Below are 24,383 nucleotides of genomic sequence, written 5' to 3'. Positions count from 1 at the left end.
AAATTGAGAAAATTTTTAAAAAGGAGACTATAGAATATGGAAGTATTTGTGAAAAGTACAAAATTTCCTATACACAACAGAAAAAGCTGGATGAAAATCTATCAAATCAATAAAAGAAAAGCAAACAGAAATGTTTGCAGACTACATATTGTGGAATAGCCAGTAAAATTATATTAGATCAGACCAAAGGACAATATAATCTCCTATGCTGCTTGCACAATGGCAAACTAAATGCCAAAGGAGAACCAATACCCATTGTGGTATAATTACCAAGTCATTCCCAGCAATTGAATTAAGAGAACTAGATTGCCTTCAACATGGAGCCATCACTATCTACTGATAGTTTTATCTTATATGAATTTGCCTAATTAGTGATCACCACTTCAAATTATGTATTCCCCGTGACATTCCATGGAAGTGAAAGTTGGACTTCAAAGAAGCAGGGCAGGAAGAGTATTAACATTTTTGAACTTTGGAGTGGACTCCTAAGAATCTCACGGATAGCCAAGAAAACAAGTAAGAGGATCACTTATTGAAATCAACCCACATTCTCACTAGTGGAATCAGTGAATTATTAATTTTGAAATGGCAAAGTTTCTCTGTATTCCAACTTTGCACTGTTTTATCCACCTCTCTCATTTTTAGATTTTCCTATTTTCTAAATTAAAGAATATCAACCATTTGTATCCCAAAAGGAAGTGGCTTCAGTTATTAGTCTGTTGCCCTTTGGCTTTACAATATACAGGATTCCAAATGTGGTCAAACTGTAGGTTTGAACAGCAAACACTATAAAATAGACACTTTTTTTTCTCTTTTGTAATTTCAGCTTGGAATGTGTGCCTTTTGCAACAATCAAGGACTGATTTTCTGTTGAAATCCCCTTTTCTACACAGTTGCCATCAGGTGAAATCCCATTTGTATGTGTGTTAGTTCAGATTTGTCTAAGCATGCATCACTTTATACTGAACTTACTAATAATGATGATAATAATATCAATAATAATGGATTGCACTTGTTATTGTAATAGTCATTCCACCCCTTTGGTGAAATTCTTCAGGTATTTTGTAGTACTTAAACTAATAGTTAAATGTATCCTTTCTGAAAACTGAGGCAACTGAAGCTGCAAAAAAATAGAGCTCTTCCTGCATATATTTCGAACAGTTTAATGGACATTTTTTTCAGCCCCTCCTCCCACCCCAATTTAAACTTCCAAAATGTAAGATAATGGGACACCTTAAAGAAATGAGGAATTTTAACAGTCAAGCAAAGAGACAAATTATAATTAAAAAAATACAAGCGAGGGAGGGGTTAGAGGAAAATTCGGGGCCTCGATTTATGCAAGGAAGAAAACGAGTACTACCAGGGCAACGACGTACCTCAGTCCGGCGATACAGGGTGGCCTCGCCGAACGCCCCCCGACCCAAAACCCGTATAGGGGCATAATGCAATTCCTCCTGCTCGCCCCCCAAGCCCGAACCAGGACGGGGGCTGCTCCTACTGGACGACTCACTCCCGAAGTCGGAGTTGATGGAGTTATAATGTCTCTCATATTGGTTCAGAGACATGGCTGCCCCGCTACCGCTTCCCGAGGATCTAAGCAAGGGGAGCGCAGGCGGCCCGTCACGCGATGATGGTGAGCGGCTTCCTGCTATTATTGCCGCCGCCGCCGCCGCCAATAACACCAGAGCTCCCTTCTCTGCGCATGCGCGCACCCCTTCCCCGGCCTCAATCTGGGAGAGCCACCAGAGTTCCCCGGACTGTCCCCTTTCGCCGGCTTCTCCAAAGCTCCGCAGCCCCCGAGCACGACAGTTCGGCTACCGCTTTCGCTGACCCGGAACCATTTCTGCCTCAGGGACGGAAGGTCTCTTCACGGGGACTTCGCCGCGCGGTGAAGAAATAGGGCAGCCGGAAAAGCGCGAAGGGAGCCGGGTGGAGAGGCGAGGCGAGCGAACGCCTTGGGAGAAGGAACCGGGGGCACCGTCCGTCTCCAGGCGAATGTGGGACCTCCGCCCGGGTACGCGCCGTGGACGAGGAGGAGAGCGCTCTGGAACTCGTTATGCGGCAGGAAGATGTCCCGAAACATATGCTTAAGGAGGCAGACGAGTAAGAGCAGGAGGTGTAAAAATTCCGCCGAACTAAAGGAAGCAACTCAAGCGGTCCCCAAACTTGGCAACTTTAAGACTTGTGGACTTCAACTCCCAGAATTCTCCAGCCAGCTGCTGGCTGGAGAATTCTGGGAGTTGAAGTCCACAAGTCTTAAAGTTGCCAAGTTTAAATACCTCTGAAGTAGAAGCTGAAAAGAGTGGGAGGGAGACGAGGAAGAAGCTTGGGAGTGCTTCGCTCCGGAATTTGCAGCTCTCGTGTTAACAATTTTAACTTCAAACTGCCCCTTTTTAGGATTAAAAATTAGGATTAGGAAAAATTAAGAATTCATAATCTATGGAATGGGGTGGGGGAGAAGTCATACTCTGTTGAATTTGAAATATATTCCTTACTTAAATTGTTACTACCGATAGTAGGTAGTCAGAGTTATACTTTTTATATGCCTGTCTATTCAATGCGATTGAATATATTGGGAATTTATTTTCTTAAATATCTGATTTGATGTCTTAAAGTGAATCTACGTTTCACTAAAAGAGTTTATACTGCTTAAAATTTACATTTACATTTGCAAGTATTGCAAAAAAATTGACATTAGAGCAGAAAAAAGTGTTCTTTTGGGAAACATTTCGAAATAGAGGCTGCTGGGAAAAGTAAAGAGGTGCACCAGGCCTCTCTTAGGAAAAAGATGAAAGAGCATATCTCATCCAAAGCTCACATCTTCTGCACAGAGAAATTAAAACAGTGTGAGCAGGATGCAATTAGTAAATTAGTAAAAAGTGCTTTTACAGGCCTCTCTAAGCAGTTTAGTTTAAGGTCAACCCTAGCTGTGTGACGTGCTTATCCAGCGCTACATCACTATTTTCATTCAAATCAAAAATACTTAGGTATGGCTGCCTGTCTTGAAAATATATATTTTATCACTGATTTGGTATTGATCGATATTCCAGAAGAAATTTCTCTTCTTTCAAATGTACTGCAAGCAAGAAATACAGACCTCATAAAGGCAGAAAAATTGGTGATAAGATCAATTAAAGCAATTGAAATGCTTAGAAAGAAAAAGGGTGCATACAAAAAAATTGATGGATTAATTACTTCATAAACCTTCAAAAATATAAAATTTGTAGAAAATCATTAATTTGTTAGCCTTCCTCGGGAAAGACTTTTAGAAAGCATCATAACAAATTTAAAGACTAATGGAGTGTGAACATTTAAAAAACAGGTAGCCAATTTCAAGAAACGAATAAATTACAATTTCTAAATTTTTTGGAGCCAGATTACTGGAGTATTGAAGTAGTAGTAATTCCATGGAAAGCAGCTGAAAAAGAATTGGTTGCATTTAGTGACATTTTTAATTACAAAATTAATATCAATGATTATAGAGATTTTATAGAAAATGTTTTGAAAGATTCTGAGAAAATGAAATTCCTGACTATTTAAAAAGCTAAAACTATTGTCAGACGAATTGCTGTAAGTTGAGCAGAAGCGGAAAGGGGTTTTTCCCAAATGAATATCATACGTTCAGAGAGCAGAAGTCGCCTAACCTAATATAATATAACCAACTTAATGACCATTCATTTAATTGGCCTACTCCTACAGGAATGGGACCCTATTAATGTAGTTAAGAAATGGTTGAGAGCAAATCACAGTGCTGATGCTCATGTGCAAGTGAAAAAAAGGACAATTGAGGATGCCATTAAAACTGCGATTTGCCAATATCTTAAATAAGTTTTATTGTTTTTTGTTAAGTATTTAATAGTTTTTCATTAATATTTTAAAACTCTTGCAATAATCCAGTTTTGTGTACTTCATTTATAATAAATTAATAATAAACTACCTTTTGGTATATCTTTTTTATACTTGAAACTCCTTAGGGCAAAGAAGTGATGTTGAGTTGGCCACACCCACCCAGTCACATGACTACCTGGCTATGACCACCAACCCACGCTCACAGAACCAGTTGTTAAAAAATTTGAATCCCACCACTAACTTTAATAATAACATACTTTCAGTGCATGTATACAATTTTCAACAAATATCTCCCAATAAAGTAACTGTCAAACACTTTTAGACTCGAAAAGCTACCTAATTAAACAATTGTATGTATGTAGCACTTTGTTTACAGCTTGTACAATGTTTTGATTTAGTTGTAGTTTATACAGGTTCAATTTACTGGTAAAACTGTATTCTCCATGAGGCCACAAGATGAGATCCAAAATGTACTAATGTAAAAAATGAAAACGAATCTATTCAGTTCAAACTTTGAAATGAAATAGCCAATTAAATGAAATGTAAAAAATTGATCAATTTACAGACACACTGCTTTGAAGAATAATTTCCTGAAAAATATTTTACTGAGAATGTCAAAAATCTCCAATCAGACTTCAGGTAAAATTAAGCCTGTTTTATTTACTTTTATACTATACCAGTTAGGAGCAAAGACACAAATGACATAAAGGCAAAATTATCATGTCACTTGCTAAAAGATGCTAATCCTGTTTTGCTAAAAAGTCATAAAAGAAGAGGACACCATTTCCCAAACAATTTATTTTTCTTTAAATGTTAGGGTTAGGATTAAAGCCCATGTGAGGTAAGTTATCTTTTAAAGCATATTTTCCATTGCATCTCAGGTTTAATTTCTTCTAAATATTTACAGAGATTGCCAGAGAAGTGTCTAAAATAATCCATGAAAGCTTGTAAGCAAAGCTCATAACGCAGAGAGAAATCAATCCAAGAAGAAAATTATGACCAATACTAAGACCTTTTCATAGCTGATAGCTTACATTTAATATAGTTTTCTTGAGAGGATTTATTTTGCACTATATTTTGAATTTTTAGAAAACAAGTTATTTTTGCTTTGTTGTCAAAGTAGGATTTTGAGACAGGAGTGGCAAACTGGGTTCACAACAGGCAACTTTCTGTTAATGGAGTCAAACTATTCGACAGAATTATTATGGAGAAGCCTATTTGTCAATTTAGTAATTATATTTTCTAAAACAGTAGCACTGGGATTTAAGTAGCTATACTAGAAAGAGACTGTGACTGTTCAGCCAAATAAGCTGCTCTCGAGGAACTGATGTTTTCTGCATAGAAACCAGAAACTGCATAGCAGTTTAGGTTTATTCCCCCCCCCCCTTTAAAAAAAATACAGGACAAACAAGTGTGCTGCCCATATATAATCAACAAGTGGGATTTAGAACTATTATGTCAAAATACATATTTTTGTCACTGATGCAAATCTTGTAAAGCGTTAGAAAAATACAAACTCTGAAAAAATAGATTTATGTTTTACCATGCAAATTGATTGTTCTACACATTACGTCCCAATACATGGAAAAGACTATAAGCATTTAACTATAAGCAGATTTAAATCTGTCCAATGCCGATCTGATACAGATTAAGTAGTATTTTTATTGTCAAAAGCAGGAAGTAAAGAAAAAGTTAAGAAAATGAAAAAGAAAAAGCATGCATTTCAAGTATGTTAAGGAAAAGCTTCTTATGATTAAATAAACAATCTCTTACAGTATTCAAGGTGCTTTTCCAAGAGCTGTTTTGAAATTGTCCCAAAGCTGCTGTTCTTTCTTTGGTAACAAAGAAAGTCCAGTTAACTTCTGAACAACACCTTTGGGACAACAATGAACTGGATGACTGATAATCTCCATAGATGTTTAGCAGAAATTATATCAGCGTATGGGACAGGAAATTTTATTTATCCCCACTTCCTGAAATGTGGCTCCTGTTCATTTGCAATCTGTTTCTGTGAAATTCTGCTCCAAGTACAGATAGTCCTCAACTTATGACCACAATTGAACCCAATATTTCTGTTGTTAAGTGAGACATTTGTAAAGCGAGTTTTAAGCCATTTTACAATCTTTCTTGCCTCAGTTGTTAAGTGAATCATTGCAGTTGATAAGCTAATAACCTGGTTATTAAGTGAACTTGGCTTCCCTGTTGAGTTTGCTTGTCAGAAGGTCGCAAAAGGTGATCACATGAACTAGGGACACTGCAACCGTCATATATATGAACCAGATGCCAAGCATCTGAACTTTGATCACATGATCATGGTGATGTTGCAAAGGTCGTAACTCTGAAAAATGGTCATTAGTCATCTTTTTAGTTCCGCTGTAACTTTGAACGGTCACTAAATGAACTGTTGCAAGCCAAGGACCACCTGTATTTCTTGCCATTCCCTCACCCAACTCCATGTAATAATAAGATTGGTTCAAATACATCACATGCTGTGCATTGAAGGGGCAGATACCAGCAACTTTGTGACATGTAAGATAACATCATTTAACTGTTTATGTAAACAAAACAAAAAAGATAGGTTTGAGACAATTTTATTTATTTGTGTCCAAAAATTCTCAAAATCAAACTACCATCCCTTCCAGATCTAGTCAATAGTCCTGAATTCCCTCCTCAGTTTTTGTGCCACTATTTCCCTCCCTCCATCCCTTTGGTGGGTAATTGTAGAAAAAGTTCATTTTTGCAAGTCAACTCCAAGATGGCTCTCAATAGTCATTGCTGTGTTGTTCCCTGGGGTCTCAAAACAAGGGAAAATTAGCCCTTCTTGCTATTCAATCAATTTCTTAGCTTTGAAGAAATGCCGCAGATAAAAGACTTGCCAAGTTGCCAGTCCAATGAGGCAGAACATTGAGAAAATGCTGAAATACAGTACTCGAATGTTTGTAGATTCTGAAAGAAAAAAGCCCGTTGTTAGAAAAAAAAATGCCAAGAAAATTTGACTCCCACAGTCTATTATGTCTTCACTTGAAGTGCTGATATTTTCAGTAAAAAGCTATTCAGGCTCAGTGGACAAGATATAATTAAAAGAGGTTCTGATTTTATTCAACAAATACAATTCAAATTAGAAAAAAACATGCACAGATATAGACTAGGTGGTATCTGATGCAACAGCAGTAACTGAGAGGGATTTAGGAGACCTAGTGGACAGTCACTTAGGTATGCAGCTGCCAAAAGGCCATAAAGTCCTAGGCTGCATCAACAGAAGGACAGCATCAAGATCACATGAAATGTTAGTATCACTTTACACGGCTTTGGTAAGACTACAGTTGGAATACTCTATTCAGTTTTAAGATCACAGCTGGAATACATCCAGTTTTGGTTCCCTTTATACAAAAAAGACGTTGAGACTTCAGAAAAAGTGCAGAGGAGAGCAACAAAGATGATTAGAGGAATGGAGGCTAAATTATACAATAAACTGTTGCAGGAACTGAGAATATCTAGGCCAGTGATGGCGAACCTTTTCCCCACCGAATACCAAAAAGGTCATGTAGAAACATCGCCTGCGCGTGCTAGCCAGGGCCACACTCTGGAAAAGCCAAATATCCAGGTTCTAGCGCACATGTGCACCCAACAATCGGCTAGCTGGTGCACATGTGCAGGGTGGTTTTCGGCACTGCCGCGCACACAAAGGGATCGTGCTCCAGAAAAGCCAAACTTTCGGATTCTAGTGCACATGTGCGCCTGACAATTAACTGTCTGGTATCCACGTGAATGCTAGTTTTTGGCACTGCTGCGCACACAAAGGACAGCTGATCGTCGTGTGTGCATGGGCACCAGAAAGCCCAGAAGACAAACAGGCAAGCTGCACATGCCACATTGGGCACATGTGCCAAAGGTTCATCATCACGGGTCTAGGCAAATGAAGAGATGAATTAGGGATGACATGATAGCAGTCTTCTAGTAATTGAGAGCCTACACAGATTAACCTATTTTTCCAAAGCGCATGAAGGCAAGACAAGAGGCTAACATGTTAAGGTAGTGAATACAGGTACCTTGACTTACAACAGTTTATTTAGTGAGCATTCACTCTTATAACGGCACTAAAAAAAGTGACTTATGACCATTTTTCATTCAGCCATTGCAGCATCTCCATGGTCACATAATCAAAATTCAAATGCTTGCTAAATGGCTCATATTTATAAGGGTTGCATATCCCAAGTCATGTAATCACCATTTGTGACCTGACAAGCAAAGTCAATGAGAAAGCCAGATTCATTAAACCACAGTGTTATTAACAGCTGTGGCAAGGAAGGTCATAAAATGGGACAAAAGTCACGTAACAACTCTCGCTTAAAAACATAAATTTGGAACTCAATTGTGGTTGTAAGTCGAGGATTACCTGTATTCCAAACTATTTCAGCCTCAAGATGTAAAAAGAGTGACTTGGAGTTTTGGAGTGGAAGGTATAATTAGGTCACCTTTGGTAATTTTTTATTTCAGTGTAATTTCCTTTCTGTGGAAATTGGGAATAAGTGACTGTAGGACCTTAAGGTCAGCTTTAGCACATGCAGCAGAACTTCAACTTTGATGAACATAACGTTTGATCATGTTTATACTAGTGACTAGTGGGGTGAGGCTTCTCTATGCTGATAATGTACACTGAAATTCATCAGGTACCTACTATTACAGCTTTTAGGCACAACTTAGTTCTTCCCTAAATGACTGTCAGGTGTTTATATTTTCTTTTTCAGTTCACCTTTTGGTATGTTTTTGGTTTGATATTATTTTTTTGTCTTGTACTTTATTATAAACTTTGAAATGCAACTGTAAAGGAAGCTATATTCTTATTAAATAATTAAATAAAACAATAGAATAATTATTTAGGCTTAGAAATGTAACAGTGTTACTCAGAGGCCCACATGTACATACCGTTAGTATCCCGCATCTCTTCTTCTCGCTTTTTCATGTATGCAAAGTCATTAACAATAGATTCTGAAAGATCTTCCAGTCGTCGCAGCTCCAGCTCCAATGGTTTCAGCTTTTCCACTTTAGCAATCTGATAAAAGAGGACATTATATGACAATGATCCAGAAGGTATCAACCCATTCCTATTTAAATGTGAACCTCTACTGGAACACAGTTCACTATGCCAACAAATAAAACATGGCATACCCTAAGGAGATGCTTTTTATTAACATATTTTTTGTGAGTACAGATAGTCCTCATTTATTGACTACAATTTTGACTGGCAATTGTGTCACTAAGCAATACAGTCACAAAGTAAAATCACATGACCACACATGACATATGCCATCTTGTTGGTTCTGGCTGTGATTATTAAACAAATAATCTACAGGTTGTTAAGTGACATGTCATGTATGCATGGCTTGCGATTTCCTGCTGGCTTCCCCATTGATTTTCCTTGTCAGACACCAACTGTAAAGGTTGCAGATGGCAATCACTTGGCCATAGGAGATTGTGACTGTGATAAATGTATGTTCATTGCCAAACACCTGAATTGCAATCACATAAGTGTGGTGATGCTACCATGGTTTTAAGTCTCTCTTTTTTTCAGAACCACTAACTTCACTGAACAGTCACTGAACACCAGTAGTCAGTAAATGAGGACTACCTTTTCTACATCTCTTTCAGCAGATTCCTAGGGCAATAAGGGCAGCTGAGAATTATTGCATGTTTATTTACGAAGATATGATACAAACATTTCCTCCACCATCTATTGTGTAGCAAATTAATTTCAGATTATTTTTCAGCATTTTTGTACTAATCCCATCTATGTCTTCATCAGTAATATGAAGATTCCTGATCTCAAAATGCAATTATTTTTTTAAAAACCTTAGACAAAACTGCCCTAATTGAAAGCAGACAATAGATACATCTGGATCAGCACTGTCTATTCTGACCAGACATGTGTCTCTACATCCAGCCACTTGAGATCCTTTTAATGCCAGGAAGCTCACAGCCAATACTCCATCTTTTACCACAATAAACAGTCCAATTATTGCTTGGCTATCATGAGATTATAAAGAATGTACCCAGAATATAAAGGGCAGTATTTCAACATCTCTAAAATCCTATTTCCTATCCTTCATCACCAGGCACAAATGTTCATAGGCATAAAATTGGCACAAGTAGTAGCTCTAATATCTGGAAGTAATTCTATTGCTAAGCAACCAATTCTTTCCTGAAGCCCAAACCACTTTCTTTTTCCTATATAATACAGTATACAACTCTGGTTGAACACTACAGAATGGCAGAAAATTGGACAAGGTACAGCAAACTAACTCCCTGAAACCACAAAACATTACGATCCAATGTAGGTTTGTTTGTTATAAACTACTTATTTTTTCTTTTTTAATTAGAAGTGTAATATTTCAGTCAATTAGGATAGATATAGAAACCTTAATTTTCTGCCTATTCTGTATGAATAGCAGGGGTTACCCTTTCTGCAGAGCTAGCAGCTTGTTGGAATCATGGTAAAAGGGGAGATTAAAAATTCAGGATAACTCCACCTAATAATCCTTCACAGATGGTGATCTGGCCATGACAACAGCAATTTGCAACATCAGGGATACTGTATTATAAATGAAGATTAAAGATGGACTCCAACCTTGAAAGGGGAGTAATTTTCTATTCATTTCCCTCAATTTCACATATAAATAGCACTTAATGAGCAAGGCAAATATCCCTATTTTCCTTCTTTGACAGTAATTAAAAAAAATGTTCCAGCTGCTATGATTCCCATAGAAAGATTCCCAGAAGAAAATTTGACTTCCATCATTTACAAATCAAACCTTTAATTTTTCTGTCTTGATGACATTTTAGTGAGTTCTAGATAATTTTACCAAACATCTAAATAATTGCTAATAACATTGAGGAATTTTAAGATACATTTGTCTCTCAAATGGAAATGAAAACTCACATGACCAGAAATACCACATGGAAGAAGTGGCTTTAGGAATTTTATGTTTAATTGCAAGAGGATTTTGACTGTAATCCTAAATATACTTCTTACTGAACGTTTTCTTCCAGTTAGTTTGCTACCAAGCATGGTAACATAGATGAGCACTGAATACATAACAATAGATTAAAACTACTAGCAACAGTTTATTGAAAGGCCACAAGAGGGCAATCAAACTTTGGTGTTTGCAAATATTATAGCAGTTTTTTTAATAGAATTTCACCTAAAACAAAAAACAGGCCTAGAAAGTTATATTATAGGATTCCAGGAAGGTATGATAGTTGCAAAACAACCCCTACACATGATGGTAGCCTTCATCTACATTAAAATGAAGAAAATAAGTAAAATGTTGTTTTATAGATCATGCTCAAGAAAATGTGTAATTATTAAATAAACCTGGGAATCTCCATTCATAACATTCATAGGAACCACACTTTATTAAGCCAGCTGTAGGTAAGCTTTATTATTATTTTTCCTTTCCAAAAGCCTTGTGGAAAAAACATTTATGAAGGATCATAAACTGCAGAATTTAGGCCTAAATTACAGAACATTATAGGGACACAGTGGCTCAGTGGCTAAGATGCTGAGCTTGTTGATCAGGTTGGCAGTTCATTGGTTCAAATCCCTAGCGCCACATAATGGAATGAGCTCCCATTACTTGTTCCAGCTTCTGCTAACCTAGTTGGAAAGCACGTTAAAAATGCAAGTAGGAAAATAGGGATCACTTTTGGTGGGAAGGTAACAGCGTTCTGTGCTTTCGTGTTTAGTCATGTCAGCCACATAACCAGAGACATGTTCGCACATGCTGGCTCTTCAACTTTGAAATGGAGATGAGCACCGCCCCCTAGAGTCGGGAACGACTAGCACATATGTGCAAGGGAAATCTTTACCTTTACCTTATAGAACATTGTGCACATTTACTTTGAAGTACCATATTTTTCAGAGTATAAGATGCACTTTTTTCCCTCAAAAAAGAGGCTGACAATCTGGGTGCGTCTTATACACTGAATATAGCATTTCTGGCCTCCCGACACCCTGCCCCCTTCACCAAAATGGCCGTGGATAACATGTAGGCAGCTTTCAGAGCTCCTAGGGGCTGGGAGGGCAGAAATGAGCAAAAAAAAATGGGCCATTTTTTGCTCAATTTTGCCCGCCCCCCCCCCCCGCCCCCAGGAGCACTCTACAAGCCTCCTAAGGGATATTCATGCCCTTTGGGGGGGGAACAGGGCCGTTTTCGTGAAAAATGGGCCTTTTTGGGAGGTTTGCAAAAACTTTTTAAATTTGTCTCTTCAAAACCTTGGTGCGTCTTATACTCCGAAAAATACAGTAAATCCTACTGAATTCAATAGGGTGGTTCTTAAATCTCTTTGGTATAATAGCCTTAAATGAAATATGTTGTGAAATAATTCAGGAACTTATTTTAAAGTAAGATTTTAATGTAATATACATTAATAATAATTTATTATTATAAAACTTTTTGAAGAAATGACCAAATTATCTCTAACCAAATACAGTTTAAAGATAATGATCCAATTTTACCTGTTTCAATGGCCTCAGCAAATTTTAAAAACTTCAGTATGTACAAGCAATAGCCAGTGAAGTTAGATGGTGAGCACACCATCAAAATAGTTCAAAAAGGAGCTCAAGTCATCGACAGCATCACATCAGTGCTAGCAAGAAAGCAGAGACAAAGGCAGAAAAAGCACAGACATACCTCCTCATAGTTTTTTGCTTCCACTCCATGCTTCATATTCAAGGTCACAAGCTGGTCTGGCATCCGCCCTGTTCCTGGAAATGCAATGAAAGGACTCATTGTATGCAGTACTTTGGCTGCCAGGAAATTCCCAGCTCTGCTCCCTTCCCTATTATAGAGGGATTTATAGCTCTCTCTCCAGAAATATCTGAACAGTTAAAGATGCAGCCAAATTATTATAACCATAGAAAAGTCGTCAGGGTTCCTCTGAAGGAAGAACTCCCAAAAATAATATAAGAAACTGTTGCAAATATGCATGTGGAGAGTGCAGAATGCAGGCACTCCGATTTCTTGGCCTTCAGTCCACCCACAAAGAGTAAGAAAATATATAAATACAATTTAATAACGCCAGATTAGCTAGCTGGAATTAACAGGCCAATTCTATCCAAATGGAAACAGTAGAAAGCCAAATGGTATATTAAATGGAACAGATGAAATTACTTTGAAAAGCAGACCACCTAGCCAACTTCTAAATCATCTGGGAAATTGCTAAAAAATACTAGCTTGCTCTGTCATCGTCGTTCCCCCCTCCCCCCCACACACAATTCAAGATTTACCATTACCATCATAAATAAACCTTAAGTAAATGGGCTGGCAAAGAGAGCTTTGTCATTAATCATCGGTGAATGTTGGAAATATAAACTCATAGGCATTTTTAAAAAGTATATCTTCAACTCAATTCCAGGTAATAAAAATCACATCCTAAGGCTTTAACCTTTTACGTACAAAGCTTTCTATTTTGTTGTGCACAGTGCAGGTAGCTGTTCAATCACTAAAGTATAGGTAGTCCTCAACTTACAACTGGTCTCTTAGTGACCGTTCAAAGTTCCGACCGATCTACCTAGGGTATATTTATGATCCAAATTTGAAGTTCCAACAGTTGGGTGTCCCTCCAATCACAAAATCATATTTGGGCGCTTGGCAACCAGGCCTATTTACAATCGCTTGCAGTATTCCACAGCCATGTGACTGCATTTTATGACAGTTTTGCTGAAAACCATCATTTACTTCCAGCTTTCAACAAAACTACATTCATAATAAACCACTGGTTTGCTTAATGACCTCAGATTTCTTTAACCACCATGGCAGAAAAGTTAAAATAATGATTTTATGATTTCACAAGTTAAACCATGATGGGCAGGCTCCATTATGATTCTAATTCAACGACTATCTGTAACACTGATTCATCCGCAAAAATGAAGCCTTGTAGTCTGTTCATGATTTCCCTATCTTAAAACGATGCTATGATTGCCTTTCTGATACTGCAAGGAACTGACATCCTCTTTTAAAATAACCAAGGAGGCGAATTAAATTGGTTATGATAATTCATGTATTGAGTTCTGTAAAAAGGATGGTAGATCAAAAAAGGAGGAAAAATGGAAAACCTACCTTCAGTTGAAATCTAACCAATACTTTGAATCTACATTATGGCATGTTTACTTACGGTAAGTCCCCTAGAGTTAACAGGGCTCACTTTCATTAACATACATATGTATCTAGAACAGTGGTTCTCAACCTTTCCAATGCCGTGACCCTTTAATACAGTTCCTCATGTTGTGGTGACCCCCAACTATAAAATTGGTGTCTCGGTTCCTAAGACCATTGAAAATATGTGTTTTCTGATGGTCTTAGGCGATCCCTGTGAAAGGGTCGTTCGACCCACAAAGGGATCCCGACCCACAGGTTGAGAACCACTGATCTAGAAGAAAGACCTTCTGGAAAAAAAGAAATGTTCTATTTCCAGGAATTCATGAATAGGATATGGCTGTATGCATCAGCTTAGACAACATCAGTTAGTTTGAAGAGGAAATTATTTTGCTTTTGGTCTTTCATTTCTGGGGGAAGAAAAGGTATTTTCTGCCTTAGTTGGATTTCAAATCACATTTTTAATATCCATTATTTCTAACAACATGTTAGTTTTTAGGTGGAAAATATAAGAAATGAAGCTTGCAAAATGGAAGTTATATGGCAGAATAACTAAGGCTATGTTAAGCCACACATTAATATTTAAAAGAATCTTGAAAATGGGACACAAGAAGTCGCCATCACAAGGGGTCCAACAATCATCCAACTGTGAGTTTGATTTTCATGCTTACAAATAAAGGATTTTGTATTCTGAACTCTTTACCTTGCACAGAAAAATAAATTTCAAGTTTATGGGGAAGGAGGTTCACGTCCTGCTTTGAAATCCTGGCTAGAATATGCATGTGTGTTCCCTAAGGAGAAGGCACCAGCACTGGCAATGTACCATAATACAGCAATACCATAATACAGCAATAGCAATTTCTGGAACACCTAGAAGCTGGTGGTAGCCAAAGGGTTTCTTGCCATGAAGCCTGATGTAGTATAATGAGAAACAAGCAAGCAGAGCAGTAAGCAGAAGCAGCTGCATATACATCTGGGGGAGCCACAAAGTTAGCTGCTATGGATTTAGTGGAGGAAGCAAGGGCATTTTATCTCTCTGGCCTACTTCCTTTGCTTATAATACATTCTTAAGAGTTTCATATGATGTAGTTGTTTCACAGAATGTATGCTAACATTTCTGTTCTCAAGGTGGAAAAACATTGTATGTTTTTACTCTATTTCACAAATAGATGGCAGCACAATACAGTAAGAAATATTTTGTGTGGCTAACAGAAAGAAATGCCCTCCTTCAGCTGATGGAAATGGTGCTGCTACTAATAATAATTTCTAATATACCAAAATGTAGCTTTCAGAATAGTTGAGGATAAAAATATGAGTCCCCAATTTCTATCTCACCATTGCTACTTGTTCCTATAAAAATGAATTCTGATTATAACCACATAAACGATTTGGACCAGTTTAAGAAACAATTCTTACAACTGCATTCAAATATGTAGTCAATAAACATGACTGAAAGCAGCAAAGTTTCAGTTTGAATTTATATACAAAGAATTGCATTACATAGATTACAAAATTTTTAGCAACTTTTCAGTTCTTAGATTACAACAGTAGAAATACACAAGAGTAGATCTGGAAACTATTAGGACAAATAATTAACTAGTAGGAACTATCAGGATAATGAACACCTACAGTATTTTCAACATCTTATGGATGTTGAAAATGGATACTTAGAATAAAAGAAAATACGTTGGACTTCCAAAAATAGAAATCCATATTGCTGATGAAAAGTTTGCAAAATATCCTTTACAAATCATTTTATGATATTATGTTACTTTGTTTATTTAGCTTAAAAATAGTATTCAAAATAAAAGTACAAATAAAGAAGCACAGTATATTTGTTGGGTAAAATTACAACATAAACAAATGATTCTTTCCACTTTAAGCAAACCAGAATGTCTAAAATTTTGTTTTGACAAGTTTTTTGTCACCCCAAAAAGAATTACGAGAAGGCAGGATCCATGTGAAAATTGTTTGCCAAATATTTTTGCCACAAATCTTTTCTTAATCCATGACTCCTATAAAAATAAAAATGGGATCAGTGCATCATTTACTGGTAGACCATGGGTAGAATTAATTGCCACTTATTCCCCTGTAAATCACAGAAGGATTAAGAACATTTTCAAGTCTCAGCAAATACACTTAACCATAGTAAGTACAGAAGTTGCTTTCAAAAAGCACATATAACACTTTCAGGTATAGTATACAACTGAATTATGTTCAGTGCCACTCTTATCCACTTTCTTTTCAATTGGCACTAGATATACAAGAACACTAACTGTCATTGGAATACTTTGATTTTCTCTACATAGCTTTTCTATAGACAAAGATTGGGCAGAGGTAAATGTTCCTTCCTAAGGCATATGGAGTACAACAGTCCTAGAGTGTGCAGTACTGAAGAGTCCTGTTTTAATTTCCTTTCCCCTTCTATCTTTTTATCAGGGCTTTCTCTTCACCTGTCAGGAGCTCCAACTCCAATATCCTGGAAGCCAGAGAAAAGACAGTATGCTTTCAAACTGTTCAATGGCCTTAGATCCAGAGGAAAGAATCACTCTGAAACCTTTTAGAAAATTTGAATAGAAAAACAAGATTAAAGAGTGAAGAACAATAACAAAAGTCTCAGATCTGACCAAATAATGATTGAATGTCCATGTAAGAGTTATTTTTAAAGGCATCCTTGAGTGAAGGATACAGACATGCATATAATAATAATTAATAAAATTAATCTGATAATCTGTTACTAGTACATACGTCATTATTCTCAAACTTTAGTATGTGATAGAAATAGGAGGAATTTTGCAGTTTGAACAGCATAGTAAATGACGCAAGAAAAAAAATATTGTGTTAGAAATTCTGCCCATACTGTGGGATCTGTATTAGTCTTACAGGCCACCTCTTCCCTCTATGGGATATTGGTACAAAAAAATTGTCTTTCACTTCCTCTTCCCCATTTTTGTGGCTACAGGCTTGAGAAATCCCAATTGCTCAAACTCCACCTGGCTCAACAGCTTAAATAACTGTTATCTTAGTTTTGACTTCCCCAAGCAGACATTATTATGCTGCTGCCTAAACTGCCAATGTCCATCTGTTTTATGAACAGCATGTAAAAAATTATTGACATACATAATAACCTAATACTCAAATTGTATCAAGTATCTGGTATTATCTTTTATACAGACTCTACCTAGGCTGCTGGGTTGACACAGAACTTGATACTTGTCAAGTAAGAAGCTTTACATACTTTTTTGTAAGGTACAGGCAATTCGGCAACATTCTTCAAAAAAGTAGAAATAGGCTAGCAAGAATTCAATAAAATCTCAGTTTCCCTCAGTGCTGAGTGCACAGCATTTATAAGTTCAGAATGCAGTATAGGAAACACAATACTTAGAAAATTCATCTATGTCAGTGAGGTCAAAAGCTTCTTCAAGCCCAATGCAAACCTTCTTCAAGGGCTATCTATTCCTGATCAGCAGTATGAAAATGACAGAGGATTATGCAATACTTCTGCTGAACTCTGATCCTGTAATTTGACAGAAAGATGGATAAATGTGTCACTTCTCAAGGAGCCATTAGCTCTAAGGCCTGCTGGGCAACTGTCATCAGATCTGGGTACACAACCAATGCCTTTTACCTCACATGAAACAAAACAAAGCACTAATGCAAGGGATCCTCAACCTTTGCCACGACATATCATGTACATATCAACAATAGGTCTACCTGCCTGGCCCAGGGATATTAGCAGATATACAGTAAACAGATCAAATTCCATCACCAAGGTTTATAAAGTGCTTTAGTATCACCAAATCCAATCAAATATCCATACTGAACTCCTACAAAGCAAAGACAGATAAAATAAAAAGCAGGCAGAAACTTTCAACACCTCTTATGTGATAAAACATGTGAAGCAAGACTAGAGAACAAAAAAAAATTACTTCATGAAGAAGTTAGAACTGAAGTGTCCAACACTTGGTCTGTGGACCAGCACCGGTCTGCGGCAGGCCAGAAACTAGGCCACACAAAAAAGTGAAGCCCCATTTGCGGGATACAGGTAGCATGCAAAACTACACACCCTCAGCTCTGCAGAAAAATCTCTCTCCATGGAACTGGTCCATGGTGCCCAAAAGGCTGTGGGGTGCCGAGTTAGAAAATGTGGTAAATATCTTATTTACTGAATTTATGTAACTCCCCTTTCTCACATGTATGTGACTTGGGCAATGTACAAAATTAAATCTAAATATTCAATATAATTTATCCATTAAAACAATTAAAATCAATACCATCTCCTTGTTCTCCTGCATTTTCTGGCTGGAAATATTAAAATTATTGGTTGTGCCCATATTTTGTTAATTTTGAATGTAGATTTTTTTTTGATTGAATTAAACTAATTTGTTATTGAAATAAATTATATGATTCACATAAAACACCAACATAAATTATGGGTTACAAACAGGAAGAACATTTCCTAACGTAAGTGATAAACCATTATTGTTAAGCACAATTTACAAGTCAATGGTAGCAGCTGAGTGAGATTTTATCTGTCACATAGTTCCTTGATAACGGTGTTCTTATATTTCATATATTAAATTGTATTTCTATTCAGCATATTATAATTGCATTATCGGTCAATTGAAAACTTTTCTAGAAAAAAAAAATGATCTTCATCAGTAATTTTAAAAGGTCATTGTTAAGTAATCTTAGACATTTCATTCCAAAACATCAAAAACATTTGGCAAAGCGGATACCTCTGGTTCATACCCAAAGTTATCTTTTAAGTGAATTCTGCAAAGAAAGTAGAGAGGAACTTATCAAAAGCATCTAGCAGTTTTTCATACGCACCCACAGGGAGTTTGCTTTCAAAGCAAGCCTCAAACACGTCATAGTCCTCTGTGGTGAAAGCAAATTTGCCCTTAGTAGCATCTTCCTTGACATAAAGGATGTGTCCAGCTGTGTCAGTAATCTGTAAGAAAAAAAATGAAACATTAAAGAAGCAAGCAGGTAAATAGCTAAATATTGGGAGAGGTGAAATCTTCCAACATGCAGTTATTATTCTCCTTTTGGTCATCTTCATTGCTGAAAATTTAAATGTAATTGAATTGTGATTGTTAAAAAAGCCATGGGGTATATTTAAGATGATTCTCTATCACAGTGGGTCTCAACCTTCCTAATGCCATGACCCTTTAATACAGTTCCTCATGTTGTGGTGACCCCCAACCATAAGATTATTTTATGTTTTCTGTATTTTTTTTGAAAATATGTGTTTTTCCAATGGTCTGTGAAAGGGTTGTTCGACCCCCAAAGGGGTCCCGACCCACTGGTTGAGAACCACTACTCTATCATCTTAAATAGTTTATATTAGAATAACAGTATCCACTATGAAAAAAGCAGTGTCTCAGAAGAGGGCACAATATAATGGGAGACCACATTCAATTCATTAAAAGTCAATTAACAGTAGTTCTGGGAAAGGCAAATGATAGGTACATTTAGCTACACAATTAACTTGGACAAACAACATGAACGCTTTTCCCAACTGCCAAAATAGCAATACATCAAATACTAAATTGTATTCTTAGAACATGTTAAAATATATTTAAAGTCTCATTTTGTGCAGTAAAAATTTATAAGAATGTTCAAATATGGTTCTTTTTGTACAAAATTAAATCACACATGATGTTCTAAACTTGATCTTCCCAATGTCCGGCTGCATCTACAATTCTATTAAGCTGGCAACAAATGACAGCTACTTATATACCATTAGACATATTGCTTATAAAACTCTGAACAAACTGCTTAAAAGTCAACCTGCACAACTATGGGGGTACAACAAAGAATGAAAGATTTTCCATAAATGCTTATGCACAGTAATCACACAGCTCCACTCCTTCCATACACAAACATAGTGTCAACCTGAACAATAGTGCCTACACACAGTTGGGACAAAGAGGTTAAATAACCTCTCGGTTACGCTGGATTAATTCTTCTAGAATCAAATGTATGTGTTTGTGTTGAGATCGCTTGATAAATATGTAAACATAACGATGAATTAACCTGAACAAAAATGACATAATGAAAAACAATCATAGTAATTTTAAAATATCCTGTTCTTTACCTATGTTCTCCTATGCAAAACTGTTCACTGTGCAATCTGAAAATTATTGTTTGATCACTAGTAAATGAAAAACAACAATGGCTAATAAACCATTTATGCAATCAGTTGTGCTAAAGCTTTTTAAAAAAACTATTCTGGATGAATAAACACCCCATGCTCTGAAACTATCTGGTGAACCACCAAAATTGGGATATTAAAAACAAATTGCTGATGCACAAAATCTCAGTGCACTATTACAGTCTTCTGGAAAAAAGCAAATGCTAAAGTAGGACTTCAAACCAAGGTAAAAAATTTTGGGTAGAATATAATAGAAACTTATACTTTTTGAGATTTTCTAAGCATAGGATCCCTAATATTAGCCAAAAGAAATGTGCTCTACACAGATCTTTTAGAATTATCAAAAATGTTTATTGCCTTATTTTTCTTAAATATATGTAATTAAAATGTTTTAATACTGAACATTGAGAGCTTATGCACTGGAGAAAAATTCCTTGCATGTGTAAGCACACTTGGTCAATAAAGAATTCTAATTCTATATTTTATTTTCAAGAATTTTTATAATTTGAACGTCATCATTTGAACATATTCAAAATACGCATCTGTGTTCCTGTCAAAGCAAAAATAAAATTGTGCTAATACTTGTCCAATCTGAATCAATATATTATGTAAAAAGAAAATATGAAATGCTTCTGAAAATTAAGTATAATCTGCCTTGTTTACAAGACACAAAACTACTTTCAGATTAATACAGTAAATACTAAATTATAAAAAACAGATAACTGCCTGAACTGCAAAAAAATCTGATAGAATTAACAGAACATTAACTTTATTTTGAAAAATGGAGAAGATTCTTTCAAGTCGTCTATTCAGTATCCTGGCAACAACGTATCAACCAGTTGCATCTGTCTTCCCTCTGTAATGTTTTTTTAAAACTTCCAAGCCATGAAATTGTTGGTCTCACCCTACTAGTCTTGTTCAGGAGTAACCAACTGAAATAAGGGAGGGCTTAGTTCTTTTTTATTCAAAAAGAGCACTTTCATCTTGACACTCTTTACTCAATGTTCAGGAGTAACCAAGATCACTAACTGAAATAAGGGATGGCTTAGTTCTCTTTTATTCCAAAAGAGCACATTCACCTTGACTCTTCTTACTCAATTATAACAAAAAGTCAAAGAACAGGTACTTCTCTATTTACAACCATTCATTCAGTGATCATTTGAAGTTACAGCAGCACTGGAAAAAAAGTGATTTTAGACCATTTTACACTCTTACAACTATTGCAACATCCTTATCGTCATGCAAAATTCAACCACTTGGCAACTGGCTCATATTTATCATGGTTTCAGTGTCCTGGGATCATGTGATCACCTTTTGCGAGCTTCTGACATGCAAAGTTAATAAGGATGCCAGGTTCACTTAACAACCATGCTAGATTCATTTAACAACGTTGGCAAGAAAAATTTCAAAATGGGGCAAAACTCACTTAATGTTTTGCTCACCAAAATAAATTTTGGCCTCAATTGTGGTCATAAGTCAAGGGTTTCCTGTGCAGCCAGCATACTGGTTTGCAAAAAAATAATTATATGCACACTACGTTTTCTATGCGATGGCGAGGGCTCCTTTGTTTTTAATTTGTTTACTTCTCTTCAACAAAATACCTAAACAAGAAATTATTCATATCACACCTTGCTTTTAAATATAACTATGCATTCTTTTAGACTTCTACATAATTAGATAAGAGGATTTAGTTTTATTATATGACATCTCAGATAATGCACTCCATACAGTTTACATACATAGTAAAATTTTTGTTGCATCCTGCCTCTTATCTCCACTGTTTAGCCTCACTGATGTTAATTAAAGATTATAGGGGTAGTCCTCGGCTTGCAACAATTGAGCCCAGAATTTCCGTTACTAAGCCAGACAGTTATGTCAGTTTTGCCCCATTTTATGACCCTTCTTTCCCCAGCTGATAAATGAATCATCACAGTTGTTAAATTAGTAACACGGTTGTTTGAGTGAATCTGGCTTTCCTATTAACTTTGCTTGTCAGATAGTCGCAAAAGGTTATCATATGACCGTGGGACATTGCAAATGTCCCAAACATGTCAGTTTGCCAAGCATTCAAAATTTGATTATGTGACTAGGAAGATGTTTCAATGGTTGTAAGTTTGAAAAACGGTCATAAATCACTTTTTTCACCGCCATTTTAACTTTGAATGGTAATTAAATGGTTGTAAGTCAAGGACTACATGTACAAGCTTCCAAGCCCCAAACAATTTTGGTTTCATTTACACAGTTCCACTTAGTTCAGAAGAATTTATAACATGGATGGTCAAACTCACATCCAGCCCACAGGCTCCCCAGTTTTATAAGGATGGTTCAAAATATAGCTGTAAAAATATTTCCCTTCACATTTAGTAATCATACTATAAGATCCCAAAACGTTTTCATGAATGCATTTTCACACACTGAGGGAAGAATTTTACTTGGAGAAGTAATAATGTATTCATGATAAAAAAAAATAACAGATTCAATAATATTTGTTCCAATTTACATAGCACTACAGATCCGCCCCGCCCCCAAAATATGGGATAATGTAGGGATTACTTCAAACAATCCTATCACTTTAGGTAAGAATACCAAATTATATGAAGCAAGATTTAATATACAATATTGGAATTTCATAATATTTTGGTATTTTCAGGGCATGGACTTAGACTTGGCTTCCTAGCATCATCCCTGCAGCCAATTTAAGACTACAAACGACTGCACCTTATCTCTCTCCTCTTTCTCTGTGAAGCAGGAAAAAAGCGCCTTCTAGTCTTTTGCTATTTGAGTCACACTTCCTAGTGTCATATTATTCTGAGAACCGAGGGAATAAAGCCTTACAATACTGTGTTTTGGGCTCCCAAAACAAGGGATGGTTGAGCACAAGAGAAAAAAGTCAGCTATAAAGTCAGGAATGAGTAAGTTCTAAGTATGTGAAAATAAGAAGCCGCGAGGGAAGTAAAACAGATAAAACATCTTTTTGCCTCCCGGACCAGTGAGAGGCCAAGGAACTGTTGTGAGGTTCTTAAACGTGATATTCTTCCCAGCCGAGTACACAAAAACTGAGCTTTTCCCCTCCTTCCATAGTCAGCTTTCTTAGGAGACCCAGAACGCGCTGACGTGTCCCAAGATGCGGAAGCGAACGGGAACACAGGCATGTGGTTGGCAACACGCCGGCCCAAGGAGGTCCCAGGTAGCGAGCAGGGAAGGTAAGCATCCCATTAGGGGACAGCTTTTCTAAGGGCTACCTGCCCAGTCACACACACACACACACACACCCGCCCCACTCGCTCCCGCCCAACTGCCCCGCTTGCTCTCTCGTCGGCTCTGCACCTTGAGGTTTGCTGACGGGCCGCTAGACGAGCCCGGCGGGGCAGCCACCTCGTACTCGCCGGTGACCAGCTTGTCGCGGTGAATCTCCTCCCGTAGGCATTTGCGGGCTTTGCCCGGCAATTGGAAGGAGATGGGCTGAGCGGGGCCCGGCAGCAGAACGAGCAAAAGGAGCGTAAGCAGGGAGGCCAGGAAAGGCGGCTTGTGCCGAAAGCGGCCACGGAGCAGCGAAAGCGACAGCATGGCGGCAGATCCGAGAGAAACAAGGCCGGATTTTCTTTCTGCCTCCACCTCCAGCACGTGACCGCGCCGCCCGTTGCATGCTGGGAAGCGAGGCTCCTCGGGGCAGCCACCGAGATCCGTTGTGCTAGAAGGGCCAGAGAGTTCACCGGTTTGGTGGGAATGGAAGTCGAGAGCGGAATTCCATGCCGCTCCGGCTTGTCCACGGAGTCTCCCAAGAGTCGTAGCGTTTGTGGAGATTCTCACTCATCCAGGTCATGGTTGTCCCAAAAGCGCTTTTTCAAAAGACTTTGTTTTTGCTTGAAGACGTTTCGCTTCTTCTTCAAGAAGCTTCTTCAGTTCTGACTGAGTGGTGGAAGAGTGCTAAAGACTACATGACTGCAAGGAATACAAAATCCAGTCAGAACTGAAGAAGCTTCTTGGATGAGAAGCGGAACGTCGGTTGCCTTTTCAAAAAGCACTATTGGGACAGTCAGAGCTTAGCTGGAACGGACGGAATTTTCAGCCTTTTATTAGCATTTAAATAAAATCCAATTCATGATCGAAATGTTCTATGTTGCCTTATAGTCAAGTTCCTACTTTGGGGAAAAAAAAGAACAAAATAAAAAAAACCGCATGATGGCAAAAACTGATTTTGATTAATACGGTATCATCTC

The 24,383-nt window shown here is 37.2% G+C and overlaps 2 protein-coding genes and 1 long non-coding RNA gene across 3 annotated transcripts in view; 1 reads left to right on the top strand and 2 right to left on the bottom strand.

Moving 5' to 3' along the window:
* Nucleotides 1-2,178, bottom strand: part of NEK9 (NIMA related kinase 9) — a 35,572-nt gene extending 33,394 nt beyond the window's left edge. The window contains exon 1 of the mRNA XM_081947926.1: nucleotides 1,377-2,178. Coding sequence (XP_081804052.1) covers nucleotides 1,377-1,565 — 189 coding nt within the window. The 5' untranslated portion in view covers nucleotides 1,566-2,178. The remainder of the gene's footprint in view (nucleotides 1-1,376) is intronic.
* Nucleotides 2,179-6,424: 4,246 nt separating this feature from the next.
* Nucleotides 6,425-23,787, bottom strand: TMED10 (transmembrane p24 trafficking protein 10). The gene is made up of 5 exons (XM_081948107.1): nucleotides 23,491-23,787; nucleotides 18,837-18,957; nucleotides 12,540-12,613; nucleotides 8,776-8,902; nucleotides 6,425-6,795 (listed from the first exon to the last, which is right to left on the bottom strand). The coding sequence occupies exons 1-5, from the start codon at nucleotides 23,728-23,730 to the stop codon at nucleotides 6,674-6,676; spliced, it is 684 nt and encodes a 227-aa protein (XP_081804233.1). The 5' UTR covers nucleotides 23,731-23,787; the 3' UTR covers nucleotides 6,425-6,673.
* LOC309389607 lies at nucleotides 12,621-16,735 on the top strand. The gene is made up of 2 exons (XR_014174968.1): nucleotides 12,621-14,651; nucleotides 16,443-16,735. It is a non-coding gene; the product is annotated as an uncharacterized lncRNA (long non-coding RNA).
* Nucleotides 23,788-24,383: the final 596 nt, after the last annotated feature.

This window comes from Natrix helvetica, assembly GCF_964273705.1.
Source record: "Natrix helvetica genome assembly, chromosome: 1".
Classification (NCBI taxonomy): domain Eukaryota; kingdom Metazoa; phylum Chordata; class Lepidosauria; order Squamata; family Natricidae; genus Natrix; species Natrix helvetica.
This window is presented reverse-complemented; position numbering and strand designations above follow the sequence as displayed.

Excerpts from the sequence above, each read along its gene's own strand:
- TMED10 (XM_081948107.1), bottom strand. The coding sequence starts at position 23,730 with ATGCTGTCGCTTTCGCTGCTCCGTGGCCGCTTTCGGCACAAGCCGCCT. Across the intron at positions 18,958-23,490 it reads GCCCGTCAGCAAACCTCAAG|ATTACTGACACAGCTGGACA; the intron begins GTGCAGAGCCGA and ends TTTTTCTTACAG. Across the intron at positions 12,614-18,836 it reads TGAAAGCAAACTCCCTGTGG|GAACAGGGCGGATGCCAGAC; the intron begins GTGCGTATGAAA and ends TTGCATTTCCAG.